Source organism: Gnatocerus cornutus, chromosome 6 (genome assembly GCF_029298725.1).
Source record: "Gnatocerus cornutus isolate USDA-ARS CGAHR chromosome 6, icGnaCorn1.1, whole genome shotgun sequence".
In the NCBI taxonomy this organism is placed as follows: Eukaryota; Metazoa; Arthropoda; class Insecta; order Coleoptera; family Tenebrionidae; genus Gnatocerus; species Gnatocerus cornutus.
Window position 1 is genome coordinate 2,331,632 of NC_142238.1, and position 16,534 is coordinate 2,348,165.

A 16,534-nucleotide genomic window follows, 5' to 3' on the forward strand; every position below is an offset into this window, starting at 1 on the left:
CTCTTATCATATTTCTTTTATGGCTCTTTTTTTAGATTCGTTCAGAAGTTTGAAATATTTGTAAATTCTTAGTAGATTTTTAGATTATCTCATTTTCCCCTCTTTTTTTTTATATGTGATTTCCTTGTTTTTTTTTGAATTCTCGAATGCTTTTGATTTTATCTACTCTGTTTTACTCTCTGACTTTATTACATTATCTAGATTTTGAAAATTTCCTTTATTTATTATCTTTAGATCCGTTAGCCGATTTTTTCTTCAAACTTTCTCTCATACGTATATTTATTTTTATATTTAAAATTTTCTTGTTTATGCCAATTTGTTTATAAACAAATTCAGTATTCAGTGTTTTTTTTAGACTTTTTGGGTTTAGATTCTGTTGATTCTTTAAGCTTTTTAAGTCCTGAAGACTTTTTTTGATTATGATTTTTGATTATTTGAATTCCTTAAACTTTTTACTTTCTGTATTCTATATTCTATTTTTTAGATTTTCTCTGAATTCTATTTCTTTTAGTTTCATGTTTTAAATTTGGGCCAAACTTCATTGAAGAGCTTGGTAATAAAATCAGCTGGAATTTATCCGATATTTAGAGCAATCAAAGCAATTCCAAATGAATGTGATTAGATTTGGACCGACCGACAATGGTCCTCTAATCCGCCCCTTATTGATTAAATCGCCTCGGTTTAAAGCGAGTTGGACAGTGAAATTCCACGAAATTACTTAAAAACTTGCTAACTTCATTTCCGATAAACGACCCCATTAGAACTACAAGGGTAAAATTTAAAATTTTCTGTTAAGGCACGTTTACATTATGCCAATTGCACCAACTGGTTTGCTTAAACAATTTTTCTGATTTTGAATTTAAGCCAAACTTAATACCAACGTTTACACGTAATGACATAATTGTGTAAATGGCATGAGCGTGTAAACGGACCCTTAGCTAATGAGGATTTTCCTTTCCTCCGGACACGACGGTTAGAAACAGTTAGCAAATCGCAAATATTATCTAAGGAAAGATAAATTTAATGAAGCTCCAATTACCGCATGGGTTCGTGTTTATTTTTAACTTTCTCAAAACATCAGAAATGGCGGAGGAAAGCAATGGATTAAAATTAGATTTCTAGTTGACAAACTTCGTTCTTAATTACTACGTTATATGTAAGAAATCTTGATTTGGAATTCTAGAAAGAATATTATTATATTAATTTTAATGATTGTTAATCGATGTGAGGTTATGTACGAAATGTTTTGTATTGTTCGGTTGTTTTTCCACTGTTGCCAAATTATGGAATGAAGTCATACTCATGACCTGCTTTGTTTTGAAATGACACGATGCAATGAGGTATGAATGAAGTAATAAAAAACTCTAAAAGAGCTTTTTGAGTTTTGGCATGAAGCATTTCTAATTTCTTATTGGACACTTAAAAGTTATAAAATTGTTTTAAGGTCAGTGCAGATTCTAAAATTAGATTGTACATACTTAGTTGTTATTATGCATTCTTGGGTTGGCGCTTAAGAATTTCCTGTTCATTAGTTCAAAATTTTGTAGTCTATTTTTTGTTTTTATTTTATTTTTTATTAGGTTTATTAAATTCAAAGTTTTATTTTTTTTAAATCAATTACATTTTTTTAAATAAACAGACACCATTTTTTTTGAAGTCATCTATTAATCAAAATTGACATTTATCCATTACAAGTAGAGAATGCAGAGAAATTAAAAGCACAAGACCATTTAAAGAATAAAAAATAAAAAAAGTACAGAGAAAAATATAAAAAGAAAAATAAAAATTTAGGAAATTCAGACCGATCAGATTATCCAGAAATATAAAACGAAACGCTACGTAGAATCGCACAACTTAGGTTGATTATAAAGAGAATCTAAAAAATCCACAGAATGCAGAGAAAGTAACAAAAATTTGTGGTAAAACTGTCGAAGTTGCCGAAATTAAAAGAAAACTTTTAATTTTGGTTTCGTACGAAACATGAAAAACTCTAATATTTTTATTAATTTTTCGAAAATTTAGCATACATTTAATAAGCGACTTTAAAGCAATAAATGAAACACATTTCGCTGCCACATTTGCAGAATTTTGAATTTTGGTTTCAAATGAAAAATTGTAAAATTCTTATTAATCGTTTTAAAATTCCACAATTTGATCTATTTAATAAACATCTCTAAGGTAATAAATGTATCTAATTTTGTTGCTATAGAGGTAAAATTGTCGAATTTGCAGAATTTGGAAGAAAATTTCGAATTTTGGTTTCGTATAAAAAATGAAAAATTGTAAAAATTCTTATTAATTGTTCTAAAATTCAACAATATGACACCTTTAAAGCAATAAATGTATCAAATTTCGTTGCTATAGCGGTAAAATTGACGAATATGCAAAATTTGAAAAAAAAAAATTTTGGTTTGGAATAAAAATTATAAAATTTGTATCAATTGTTTTAAAATTCCACAATTTGATTTATTTAATAAGCGCTTTTAAAGCAATAAGATGTACCAAATTTCGTTGTTATTGACGTAAAATTGTCACATTTGCAGAATGTAAAAGAAAATTTTGAATTTTGGTTTCGTATGAAAAATAAAAAAATTTAAAATTCTTATTATTTGTTGTAAAATTTCACAATTTGACACATTTACCAAACGCCTTTAAAGCATTATACCAAAATTTCATTGCTCTAGCAGTAAAGTTGGCGAATTTGCAGAATTTGAAAGAAAATTTTGAATTTTGGTTTTAAATGAAAAATTGTAAATTTCTTATTAATTGTTTTAAGACTCCACAATTTGATCTATTTAATAAACGTCTCTACGGCAATAAATGCATCAAATTTTGTTGCTATAGACGTAAATTTGTTGAATTTGCCGAATTTGGAAGAAAATTTCGAATTTTGGTTTCGTATAAAAAATGAAAAATTGTAAAAATTCTTATTAATTGTTTTAAAATTCAACAATTTGACACCTTTAAAGAAATAAATATACCAAATTTTGTTGCTATAGCTGTAAAATTGGCGAATGTGCAGAATTTGAAAAAAAAAATAAATTTTGGTTTGTAAGAAAAATTATAAAATTCGTATCAATTGTTTTAAAATTCCACAATTTGATTTATTTAATAAGCGCTTTTAAAGCAATTAGATGTACCAAATTTCGTTGTTATCGAAGTAAAATTGTCACATTTGCAGAATGTGAAAGAAAATTTTGAAATTTGGTTTCGTATGAAAAATAAAGAAATGTAAAATTTTTATTATTTGTTGTAAAATTACACAATTTGACGCATTTACCAAACGCCTCTAAAGCATTATACCAAAATTTCATTGCTCTAGCATTAAATTTGGCGAATTTGCAGAATTTGAAAGAAAATTTTGAATTTTGGTTTCAAATGAAAAATTGTAAAATTCTTATTAATTGTTTTAAAATTCCACAATTTGATCTATTTAATAAACATCTCTAAGGTAATAAATGTACCAAATTTTGTTGCTATAGAGGTAAAATTGTTGAATTTGCAGAATTTGGAAGAAAATTTCGAATTTTGGTTTCGTATAAAAAATGAAAAATTGTAAAAATTCTTATTAATTGTTATAAAATTTAACAATTTGTCACCTTTAAAGCAATAAATGTACCAAATTTCGTTGCTATAGCGGTAAAATTGACGAATATGTAAAATTTGAAAAAAAAAAAATTTAGTTTGGAAGAAAACTTATAAAATTCGTATCAATTGTTTTAAAATTACACAATTTGATCTATTTAATAAGCGCTTTTAAAGCAATAAGATGTACCAAATTTCGTTGTTATTGAAGTAAAATTTTCACATTTGCAAAATGTAAAAGAAAATTTTAAATTTTGGTTTCGTATGAAAAATAAAGAAATGTAAAATTCTTATTATTTGTTGTAAAATTTCACAATTTGACACATTTACCAAACGCCTTTCAAGCATTATACCAAAATTTCATTGCTCTAGCGGTAAAGTTGTCAAATTTGCAGAATTTAAAAGCAAATTTTGAATTTTGGTTTCGTATGAAAGAAAAAAGGTAAATTTTTTTATTAATTGTTTCAAAATTCAACAATTTGACACTTTTAAAGCAATAAATGTACCAAATTGTGGAATTTTCAGAATTTGACGAGAAGATGTAAATTTTAGTTTTGTATAAAAAATGAAAAATTGTAAAATTCTTACTAATTGTTCAAAAATTCTACAATTGGACACATTTAATAAACGCCCTTATAAAAATAAGTGTAGCAAACTTTGTTGCTAGAGCGGTAAAATTGTCAAATTTGCGGAATTTGAAACAAAGTTTTGAATTTTAGTTTCGTGTTAAAAATAAAAAATTGTAAAATTTTTATTAGTTGTTTTAAAATTCCCCAATTTAGTACATTTAATAAGCGCCTTTAAATTGAAAAAATTCCTATAATTTCGAGCGCTCTTGTTAGATTACACACTTATGAAAATTTTGAATTTTGGTTTCGTATGAAAAGAATTCTAAATTTTTTTATTTATTGTTCTAAAATTGGACAATTTGACACCATTTAAAAGAACACCTTTAAAGCAATAAATGTACCAAATATCATTGCTATAAAGGTTAAATTTGAAAGAAACTTTTGAATTTTGGTTTCGTATGAAGAATAAAACATTGTAAAATTTTTATTAATTGATGTAAAATTCTACAATTTGCCACATTTAATAAACGCCTTTAAAGCAATAAGTGAACAAAATTTCATTGTTATAGCAGAAAAATTATTAATTTTACAGAATTTGGAAGATTTTGAATTTTGGTTTCGTATTAAAAATGAAAAATTGTAGAATTATGTTGATTGTTTTAAAATTCAAGCACTAAGTGTACCAAATTTCGTTGATATTGTGGCAAAACTATCAAAACTGAAGCAGTTTCGAATTTTAGTTTCGTATGAAAAATGAAAAATTGTAAAATTCTTATTAATTATTTGAAAACTCTACAATTTGACCCATTTAATTAACATCTCTAAAGCAATAAATAAATGTACCAAAATGCGTTGTTAGAGCGCTAAAATTGTCGAATTTTCAGAATTTGAATGAAAATTTTGAATTTTCGTTTCACCTCGAAAATGAAAAATTGTAAAATTCTTATTAATTATTTAACAATTCTACAATTTGACACAGGTAATAAACGCCCTTAACGAAATATAAGTTTCGTTGCTATAGCGGTAAAATAGTCGAATTTGAGGAATTTGAAAAAAAAATTGAGTTTTGGTTTTGTATGAAAATGATAAATTGGGAAAAAATGTTATTAATTGATCTATATAGTTCGACAATTTGACACTTTTAAATCAATAAATGTTCTAAATTGCGTTGTGAGAGCGGTGAAATTGTCGAATTTTTAGAATTTGGAAGAAAATTTTGGTTTTGTATGAAAAACGAAAAATTGTAAAATTCTTATTGATTATTTAAAAATTCTACAATTTGACACATTTAATAAACGTCTTTAAAGAAATAAGTTTAACAAATTTCGTTGCTATAGCGGTAAAATAGTCGAATTTGCAGAATTTGAAAAAAAAAAAAATTTTGATTTTGTATGAAGAATGAAAAATTGGAAAAAATGTTATTAATTGATTTATATTTTGACAATTTGACACCTTTAAATCAATAAATGTACCAAATTGCGTTGTTAGAGCGGTAAAGCTGTCGAATTTTTAGAATTTGGAAGAAAATTTTGGTTTTGTATGAAAAACGAAAAATTGTAAAATTCTTATTTATTATTTAAAAATTCTACAATTTGACACATTTAATAAACGCCTTTAAAGAAATAAGTGTACCAAATTTCGTTGCTATAGCGGTAAAATAGTATTTGCAGAATTTGGAAAAAAATTAATTTTGGTTTTGTATGAAAAATAAAAAATTGGAAAAAATGTTATTAAATGATCTATATTTTGACAATTTGACACCTTGAAATCAATAAATGTTCCAAATTGCGTTGTGAGAGCGGTAAAATTGTCGAATTTTTAGAATTTGGAAGAAAATTTTGGTTTCAAAAACGAAAAATTGTAAAATTCTTATTAATTATTTAAAAATTCTACAACTTGACACATTTAATAATTAAAGAAATAAGTTTAACAAATTTCGTTGCTATAGCGGTGAAATAGTATTTGCAGAATTTGGAAAAAAAATGAATTTTGGTTTTGTATGAAAATTGAAAAATTGGAAAAAATGTTATTAATTGATCTATATTTCGACAATTTGACACCTTTAAATCAATAAATGTATCAAATTGCGTTGTTAGAGCGGTAAAATTGTCGAATTTTTTGTATTTGAAAGAAAATTTTGGTTTTGTATGAAAAACGAAAAATTGTAAAATTCTTATTAATTATTTAAAAATTTAACAATTTGACACAATGAATAAATACCTTTAAAGAAATAAGTTTACCAAATTTCGTTGATATAGCGGAAATTGTCAAATTTGCAAAATGTGGAAGAAAATTTTGAATTTAAGTTCTGCATAAAAAATGCAAAGTTGTAAATTTTTTATTAAAATTCTACAATACGTCACATATTAATATTATATAAGCGCGTTTACAGGAATAGGTGTACCAAATTCAGTGTTTATAACGCTAAAATTGTCGAAATTGAAAAATTAAAAAAAAAATTTTTTGGTTTCGTTTTCGAATGAAAAATTGTAATTAATTGTTTTAATATTTTACAATTTGACACATTTAATAAACGCCTTTAAAGAAATAAGTTTATCAAATTTCGTTGATATAGCGGAAATTGTCGAATTTGCAGAATGTGAAAGAAAATTTTGAATTCTAGTTTCGCATAAAAAATGCAAAGTTGTAAAATCTTTATCAAAATTCCACAATACGTCACATATTAATATTATATAAGCCCTTTTAGAGCAATAAGTGTACCAAATTCGGTTGTTATAACGCTAAGTTTGTCGAAATTGAAGAATTGGAAAGAATTTTCTTTTTGATTTTGTATGAAGAATGAAAAATTGAAAAATTGTATTTAATTGTTTTAATAAACGTCTTTAATGCAAAAAAAACAAATTTTCCTGCCTACAGCGGTAAAATTGTCGACTTTACAGAATGCAAAAGAAAATTTGGAATTTTGGTTTTGACATTTCTTTCATTCGATTAGTTTTCTCAAAAATCATTTATTAATGATGCCTATTAATAAATAATTATTACTACATACACATAATATACATACATAGGTTCACCATGAACGTACTTATTCCTCAAACATCATAGGCACCCTCCATCTACCATTTTTAAGAAAACTTTTTCTTCCAGATGTCCTAATATGGGTCAGCCTTGGATGCTACTTCGCGCGGCTGCTATACTACTTGTGACAAGGCAAACCCTGGCCCTGTCCGACATGTAAGTGCCTTAAATTCGACGAGTTGGCCTAAAAGGCCTTCGACTTTCACTTTCCTATTACAGCTTCGAGGACGGAAAATCCGACAAGGAAATCCTGGATAACCTTTTGCGGGCAACCCGCTATGACAAGAGGCTACTGCCTCCTGTGCAAGGTAAGTGCAGAGTTGATTTTGCCACAATGTGCCCTGGAAGTCGGTTTTGATACCTCAAAAAATAAAAAATTTGGTCGAATCTTTATTTTATCGAGTTAGGAAAAATCGCCTTTGACTTGTTGGAAAAGTCAAACGACTTCTATCTCTAGTTTCACAAATAACTATTTTGTGTTTAACCCACTCTCAGACACTTTACCACTGAAAATACCCCAAGAGTCCTATTTATCTCTCTTCCTCGTTTAAACAACAGCCACAGCAGAGAGCAGATATCATTACGTTTTTATTCCGGAAAATCCAGACTTTAGTTAAATCACTAGCCCGTCTTGATTGGTGGCACTCGCTTGTTTTTTAAGTTTACTTATTTTTTTTTTTTTAATGTCGCTTGGTTTGTCTATTCCTTAATTAAGACAGTCGGGGGAGTACATGATCTGTCTATTTGTTAATTAAGACAGTCGGGATATTAAGCGCATGATCAGTCTTACCGTTAATTAAGACAGTCGGGATAATAAGTGCATGATCTGTCTATTTGTTAATTAAGACAGTCGGGATATTAATTAGTTAAATCATAACAAGCCGTTTCTCCACAAAAGAATAAAAATATCTCTACGATGAAAGAAAAGCTGAATCTAAAATTTTTCGCGCTGTTTTCCTAATTTAATTTTCTTTTTCCAAAAAACAATAGGATCTATTATGAAGATCACCAGACTTTATTCAATTTTCATAAATTGCATTTATTAGAAAGTCTCGCATTATAAAATGAGCACTTGGCGTTCTTTAAGTCGCACTAAATCTTTTATTAGTCGGTATCCGATGTTGGTTCTCATATTTATCTTTCTTTGTGGCCGCGTTTCTTTGTTCTACTGAGCTCCATATCGATCGGTCGTCGGAGTTTCGGAACTTTTCTGGCTCATGTTGTCTTGTAACGTGATATTAGGTTATTACACTAAGAAAGAGTGTTATTAAGCAACTTTTTGGTAATGTTAACGCTTGCGGAAGAGGAGAAGAAGTTAAAGTAACACTATAAGATTTTAGTTTCGAAATCGTGCATTAATGAAGCCCAAATCATATAATGTAGTTCATACTATTTTGAGGAAAACAAGGAATAAAGTCAAGAATTTAAAATGAAATAAGCGTTTTTCTGTAAAGAATGGTTTAGCAAGGCGAGGCGAGGCGAGGCGAGCGTTTATCGCATTAACTTTTTTACCATCAATTACTTCAAAAACTATTATCAAAACATCAAAATATTCTTTTTAGCTCTACTCCAGAGACAAGTCATTTAGAAATGCGAGATTTATTGTGGAATGAAGCAAGGCTTTGCAGTGGTAGAAAAAATGTGGTGCCAAACTTGTATTGATTTTTAGTTTCGTATGAAAAATTGTAAAATTCTTATTAATTGTTTGAAAACTCTACAATTTGACCCATTTAATTAACATCTCTAAAGCATTAAATAAATGTACCAAAATGCGTTGTTAATAAAGCGGTAAAATTGTCGAATTTTCAGAATTTGAAAGAAAATTTTGAATTTTAGTTTTGCATGGAGAATGAAGAATTGGAAAATTCTTATAAATTATTTAACAATTCTACAATTTGACACATTTAATAAACGTCTTTAAAAAAATAAGTCTACCAAATTTCGTTGCTATAGCGATAAAAAAGTCGAATTTGCAGAATTTGAAAAAAAAAATAAAAAATTTTGGTTTTGTATGAAGAATGAAAAATTGGAAAAAATGTTATTAATTGATCTATATTTTGACAATTTAACACCTTTAAATCAATAAATGTACCAAATTGCGTTGTTTGAGCGGTAAAATTGTCGAATTTTTTGAATTTGGAAGAAAATTTTGGTTTTGTATGAAAACCGAAAAACTGTAAAATTCTTATTTATTATTTAAAAATTCCACAATTTGACACATTTAATAAACGCCTTTAAAGAAAAAAGTGTACCAAAGTTTGTTTGTTTTGTTATACTAATTTTGGTTTTGAATGAAGAATGAAAAATTGGAAAAAATATTATTAATTGATCTATATTTCGACAATTTGACATCATTAAATCAATAAATGTACCAAATTGCGTTGTAACAGCGTAAAATTGTCGGTTTTTTAGAATTTCGAAGAAAATTTGGTTTTGTATGAAAACCGAAAAATTGTAAAATTTTTATTTATTATTTAAAAATTCAACAATTCGACACATTTAATAAACGCCTTTAAAAAAATAAGTCTACAAAATGTCGTTGCTATAGCGGTAAAATAGTCGAATTTGCAGAATTTGAAAAAAAATTAAATTTTGGTTTTGGTAATGTAAACGCTTGCGGAAGACGAGAAAAGTTAAAGTGACACAATAAGATTTTAGTTTCGAAATCGTGCATTAATGAAGCCCAAGTAATATAATGTAGTTCATACGATTTTGAGGAAAACGAAGAATAAAGTTAAGAATTTAAAATGAAATTACCGTTTTTTTGTAAAGAATGGATTGGCGAGGCGAGGCGAGGCGAGCGTTTATCGCATTAACTTCCCTACCATTAATTACATAAAAAATATTATCAAAACATCAAAATATTTTTTTTAGCTCTATTCTAGAGATAGAGAGTAGAAAAAATATTGTGCAAAACTTGTGTGAAATGTCCATTTCCCACTTGTATGAGTACCTGTGGATAACTAATAGCATTTTACGCCTGTTGTACAATCAGCAGCAAAAGAAATGAGCTCATAGGCGGCATGGATCGATTTTCGAAAAAGATCTTTGAAAATCAGCCCCAAAGACTTCTTGAAAACAGTTTTTGGTCAATGTCTTGGTTATTTATGAATGAAACTTAAGTTATTTGTGCTCATTTAGCGCAGAATTTCACCCTGAATCCAAAACTGCCCCATTTTTTTCCGTTCGCCACGAAATAACCGAGTTACAGCCGATTAAAATGTCAACGTTGGTAATTGCCAGAGGGTCAAATTTTTGAAGGTTCGAAAATATCGTAGCTCCATATCTTAAAAACTACGCCAACTACGTATTTCTAGCATTTGGTTTGCAAAGAATTTGTTCTTAGATTTTTCGGAAGTCAAAAATTTGATTTTTTCGAAAAAAAAAGACAATAATTTTGTAAACTTTCTCCAGTCGATTTCTCGCTTATTTGTGGAGCAAACTTAAGTTATTGGTACCCATTTAACGCAGAATCTCACGCTGAATCTCTAAAACTGTCCAAATTTTGAGTTATGGCTCTTTAAAATGCCAAAAGGCCAATTTTTTTAAGGTTTGAAAACCTTAAAAAATCGAAAACGGTAGATATTTTGGTTCGTCCTGTAAGTTGAAATTTTTAAAAAAGCTAAAAATCTGTATCTTGCTCTTGATATTTCGTAGAGTTGATAAAGTCGAAAGTAGTAAAAATTTATTATGTGCGGAAACTGCCAAAGTTAGCAAACACGTTTGGAGTGAAAATAAAAATTTCTAAAAAAATTGTTTAACTAAAATTCTAAATATTTAATTGCAAACTTTTAATTTTCTTTTCTTCCTTTTATCTCAACCGCGAAAAGTGTTTTCATTTGATTTATTAATAAGCTTCGTATAAATGATCTTAGGAACGCTAAATGTGATGAAGAATGTTTCTAATTTCCTGTTACTAATTTGACTGTTCGATAAACTAGAATAATAAATAAAAAACCAAAGAGTCTTTAGAATTTGATTTCTATTGGTAGCCTTGCTTCTTCAGTGTTGACAGATTGAGGTTAAGCACTTTATCTCACATTTTGTAGTCGGAGCTGTCATTTATTCAAATCACAATCTGGCAAAGATCCACTCTTCAAATTGAAGCGATTTAATCAATTTTGGTCACAAATAATGGAATAATTTTACGGATAAAGAATGATTCATAGTATTGTCAAAAATAAAATTTAGTTATGATAGTCTTACCTATCAACTTTTGTGCAATGTTACCAACCGTAAATATTTTCAACGCATTTATGATCGATTCCACGTGGCCGCTCTTTGTTTGCATTTCTATACATCAACGCTTTTGAAATGTTTGCTTTTATCAGCTAATTAGAGCGACCTTGACCCAGGATTCATCATGCATCAAAATCCCAAGAGGCTTTGGAATTTGTTTAGTGTTGGTAGCTTTGAGATTTGGAATTTAAAGTGTTAGTTTTCTAAAAAATTTAATTTTTAAAGTCCACAAATTCTCTATTAATTCTTCTGACTACCATAATTCCGGTAATTTCGATTTTAGCGACTTAAAATTTAACACACTTAATAAACTCAAGTTGTTTATAAAGCGAGCAAATTAAATCAAATTTAAATTAATTTAAATCAATAAATGTACTAAATTGCGTTATTAGAGCGGTAAAATTGTCGAATTTTTAGAATTTGGAAGAAAATTTTGGTTTTGTATGAAAAACGAAAAATTGTAAAATTCTTATTAATCATTTAAAAATTCTACAACTTGACACATTTAATAAACGTCTTTAAAGAAATAAGTTTAACAAATTTCGTTGCTGTAGCGGTAAAATAGTCGAATTTGCAGAATTTGAAAAAAAAAATTTTGGTTTTGTATGAAAAATGAAAAATTGGAAAAGATGTTATTAATTGATCTAAATTTTGACAATTTGACACCTTTAAATCAATAAATGTACCAAATTGCGTTGTTAGAGCGGTAAAATTGTCGAATTTTTAGAATTTGGGAGAAAATTTTGGTTTTGTATGAAAAACGAAAAATTTTAAAATTCTCATTAATTATTTAAAAATTCTACAATTTGACACATTTAATAAACGTCTTTAAAGAAATAAGTTTAACAAATTTCGTTGCTATAGCGGTAAAATAGTCGAATTTGCAGAATTTGAAAAAAAAATTAATTTTGGTTTTGTATGAAGAATAAAAAATTGGAAACAATGTTATTAATTGATCTATATTTCGACAATTTGACACCTTTAAATCAATAAATGTACCAAATTGCGTCGTTAGAGCGGTAAAATTGTCGAATTTTTAAAATTTGGAAGAAAATTTTGGTTTTGTATAAAAAACGAAAAATTGTAAAATTCTTATTAATCATTTAAAAATTCTACAATCTGACACATTTAATAAACGTCTTTAAAGAAATAAGTTTAACAAATTTCGTTGCTGTAGCGGTAAAATAGTCGAATTTGCAGAATTTGAAAAAAAGAAAAATTTTGGTTTTGTATGAAGAATGAAAAATTGGAAAAAATGTTATTAATTGATCTATATTTCGACAATTTGACACCTTTAAATCAATAAATGTACCAAATTGCGTTGTTAGAGCGGTAAAATTGTCGAATTTTTAGAATTTGGAAGAAAATTTTGGTTTTGTATGAAAAACGAAAAATTGTAAAATTCTTATTTATTATTTAAAAATTCTACAATTTGACACTTTAATAAACGTCTTTAAAGAAATAAGTTTAACAAATTTCGTTGATATACCGGTAAAATAGTCGAATTTGCAGAATTTGAAAAAAAAATAAATTTTGGTTATGTATGAAGAATGAAAAGTGGGAAAAAATGTTATTAATTGATCTATATTTCGACTATTTGACACCTATAAATCAATAAATGTACCAAATTGCGTTGTTAGAGCGGTAAAATTGTCGAATTTTTAGAATTTGGAAGAAAATTTTGGTTTTGTTTAAAAAACGAAAAATTGTAAAATTCTTATTAATTATTTAAAAATTCTACAATTTGACACTTTAATAAACGTCTTTAAAGAAATAAGTTTAACAAATTTCGTTGCTATACCGGTAAAATAGTCGAATTTGCAGAATTTGAAAAAAAAATAAATTTTGGTTTTGTATGAAGAATGAAAAATTGGAAACAATGTTATTAATTGATCTATATTTCGACAATTTGACACCTTTAAATCAATAAATGTACCAAATTGCGTCGTTAGAGCGGTAAAATTGTCGAATTTTTAGAATTTGGGAGAAAATTTTGGTTTTGTATGAAAAACGAAAAATTTTAAAATTCTCATTAATTATTTAAAAATTATACAATTTGACACATTTAATAAACGTCTTTAAAGAAATAAGTTTAACAAATTTCGTTGCTATAGCGGTAAAATAGTCGAATTTGCAGAATTTGAAAAAAAAATAAATTTTGGTTTTGTATGAAGAATGAAAAATTGGAAACAATGTTATTAATTGATCTATATTTCGACAATTTGACACCTTTAAATCAATAAATGTACCAAATTGCGTCGTTAGAGCGGTAAAATTGTCGAATTTTTAGAATTTGGAAGAAAATTTTGGTTTTGTATGAAAAACGAAAAATTTTAAAATTCTCATTAATTATTTAAAAATTATACAATTTGACACATTTAATAAACGTCTTTAAAGAAATAAGTTTAACAAATTTCGTTGCTATAGCGGTAAAATAGTCGAATTTGCAGAATTTGAAAAAAAAATAAATTTTGGTTTTGTATGAAGAATGAAAAATTGGAAACAATGTTATTAATTGATCTATATTTCGACAATTTGACACCTTTAAATCTATAAATGTACCAAATTGCGTGGTTAGAGCGGTAAAATTGTCGAATTTTTAGAATTTGGAAGAAAATTTTGGTTTTGTATAAAAAACGAAAAATTGTAAAATTCTTATTAATTATTTAAAAATTCTACAATTTGACACTTTAATAAACGTCTTTAAGGAAATAAGTTTAACAAATTTCGTTGCTATACCGGTAAAATAGTCGAATTTGCAGAATTTGAAAAAAAGAAAAATTTTGGTTTTGTATGAAGAATGAAAAATTGGAAAAAATGTTATTAATTGATCTATATTTTGCCAATTTGACACCTTTAAATCAATAAATGTACCAAATTGGGTTGTTAGAGCGGTAAAATTGTCGAATTTTTAGAATTTGGAAGAAAATTTTGGTTTTGTATAAAAAACGAAAAATTGTAAAATTCTCATTAATAATTTAAAAAATCTACAATTTGACACATTTAATAAACGTCTTTAAAGAAAGAAGTGTACCAAATTTCATTGCTATAGCGGTAAAATAGTATTTGCAGAATTTGGAAAAAAATGAATTTTGGTTTTGTATGAAAATTGAAAAATTGGAAAAAATGTTATTAATTGATCTATATTTTGACAATTTGACACCTTTAAATCAACAAATGTTCCAAATTGCGTTGTTAGAGCGGTAAAATTGTCGAATTTTTAGAATTTGGAAGAAAATTTTGGTTTTGTATAAAAAACGAAAAATTGTAAAATTCTTATTTATCATTTAAAAATTCTACAATTCCACACATTTAATAAACGCCTTTAAAGAAATAAGTTTACCAAATTTCGTTGATATAGCGGAAATTGTCAACTTTGCAGAATGTGAAAGAAAATTTTGAATTTTCATATCTCATAAAAATGGAAAGTTGTAAAATTTTTACCAAAATTCCGCAATATTAATATGTATAAGCGCTTTTACAGCAAAAGGTCTACCAAATTCGGTTGTTATAACGCTAAAATTGTCGAAATTGAAAACTTTTTTTGGTTTCGTATGAAGAATGAAAAATTGTAATCAATTGTTTTAATATTTTACAAATTGACATATTTAATAAACGTCTTTAATACAAAAAAAAAAAACAAATTTTGCGCCTACGACGGCAAAATTGTCGACTTTGCAGAGTGTAAAAAAATTGGAATTTTTTATTTTATTTTTTTTAAATATAAAGTGGGCATTTTGTTGCATGTGGTAAAAAGAAAAAGAAATAAAGGCATTAACAAATATTAAACTTATTGGCAATAAACAACAAAGATTAGGGGAGTAGCTTGCACAAATTTTGTGTTGATAACTGATTTACGAAAGTATTTTTGAAATTCCAAAATTTTGCTTGGCCCAATTTTGAAGATTTTTTAAATCTCTCTCGATCTATCAATAAAAATAAATAATAATTTTAAGATTCTAATGTAATTAGGAACCGATATACAAAGACATTTAAGAAATTTTCAAAAATTTTGCTTTACTATCTATTTCTTTTGGTATTAATTGTTTCCATTCGAGCGAAGCTTTTTGAACTTCCCGTTCTAATTCCAGAGTGTTAAGAACCACCCTGTATAACATATTGTCGCTTACTAGGACCCTCCAGAAATGTCACCACTAGCAAATTAGTCATTTAGCTGTTGCTGTTGCAGATGCGGACTTCTGCTGTGGCCTGCAGTCGCCTGAAGATGGCAACTTTGACATGCACAACATCTCGTCAAGCAGCAAACAGCGTGGTCCGTTATTTGTCCTGTCACCGTTAAAGACCACACTATAGTTCTGTTTTTTATTATCCTCTGCTTAACTGAAAGGACTACAGAGCTCTTGGAAACAATTTGATTATGTTATGCAGGGTATCTTGACTTGTCCCGACCATCCATCATGTTTAATGTCACCTCGAGAATCATCTATCACTTCCTTTACCACTTATCGCACCATCGGTAATTTCATTTGCTTCATTATTTTTGTATCGGGTCGTAGCACTTAATAGTTTCTAAATCGTTGGGTAATCGGGTCTATTAATGCATGATTTCTCAAACTACATTGATTTATTATGCCCTGTATATCTAATTCAATTTTGAAAACTATTTTGCAGTCGTAACTCTGTAGTTCTACTGACTATATGTGAATGTGCGTTATGTTCGATCCATTCTAGATGTTGTTGAATAACCACGTTATGTAGTTTCTTAGATGTCTTAGGTGTTCACAGCTCCAGTGCCCCTAGATGACCTTCTTTCCATTTTTGAGTCAAATCACAAAAATAGACTTCGCCAAAGATACGCTCCTTATTGTCCTCGTTACATTAAATACTGTTGCAATTAAGTGCTAAAGTATCTCGGAGAATTTAGAGATTTTATCTATCTCAAGCGATTTCTACACGTATTTCATGACGTGACTTAATCATCAGAAGTAAAATTGACAGTTTTGAAATGTCATCCTGTACACACAATCTTGTTGAATTTTGCACGATTGTGATTTGCATGTTTTGATTTTGTTGCATGAAATTATGCATTGAACAATAGAGCATCTTATATCTAGCACTAATACTAAAATAAAATTAAAGAA

At 27.4% G+C, this 16,534-nt stretch overlaps 1 protein-coding gene across 11 annotated transcripts in view; it reads left to right on the forward strand.

Moving 5' to 3' along the window:
* The window catches only part of pHCl-1 (pH-sensitive chloride channel 1), a 164,519-nt gene that overhangs the window by 96,329 nt on the left and 51,656 nt on the right, over positions 1 to 16,534 (forward strand). For 8 of the 11 annotated variants that reach the window (XM_088038200.1, XM_088038203.1, XM_088038204.1 and 5 more), the window contains 3 exons: positions 7,263 to 7,349; positions 7,413 to 7,501; positions 15,622 to 15,705. In XM_088038200.1, coding sequence (XP_087894326.1) covers positions 7,273 to 7,349; positions 7,413 to 7,501; positions 15,622 to 15,705 — 250 coding nt within the window. In that variant the 5' untranslated portion in view covers positions 7,263 to 7,272. The remainder of the gene's footprint in view (positions 1 to 7,262; positions 7,350 to 7,412; positions 7,502 to 15,621; positions 15,706 to 16,534) is intronic. The other 3 variants (XM_088038206.1, XM_088038209.1, XM_088038211.1) reach the window with 1 other exon arrangement.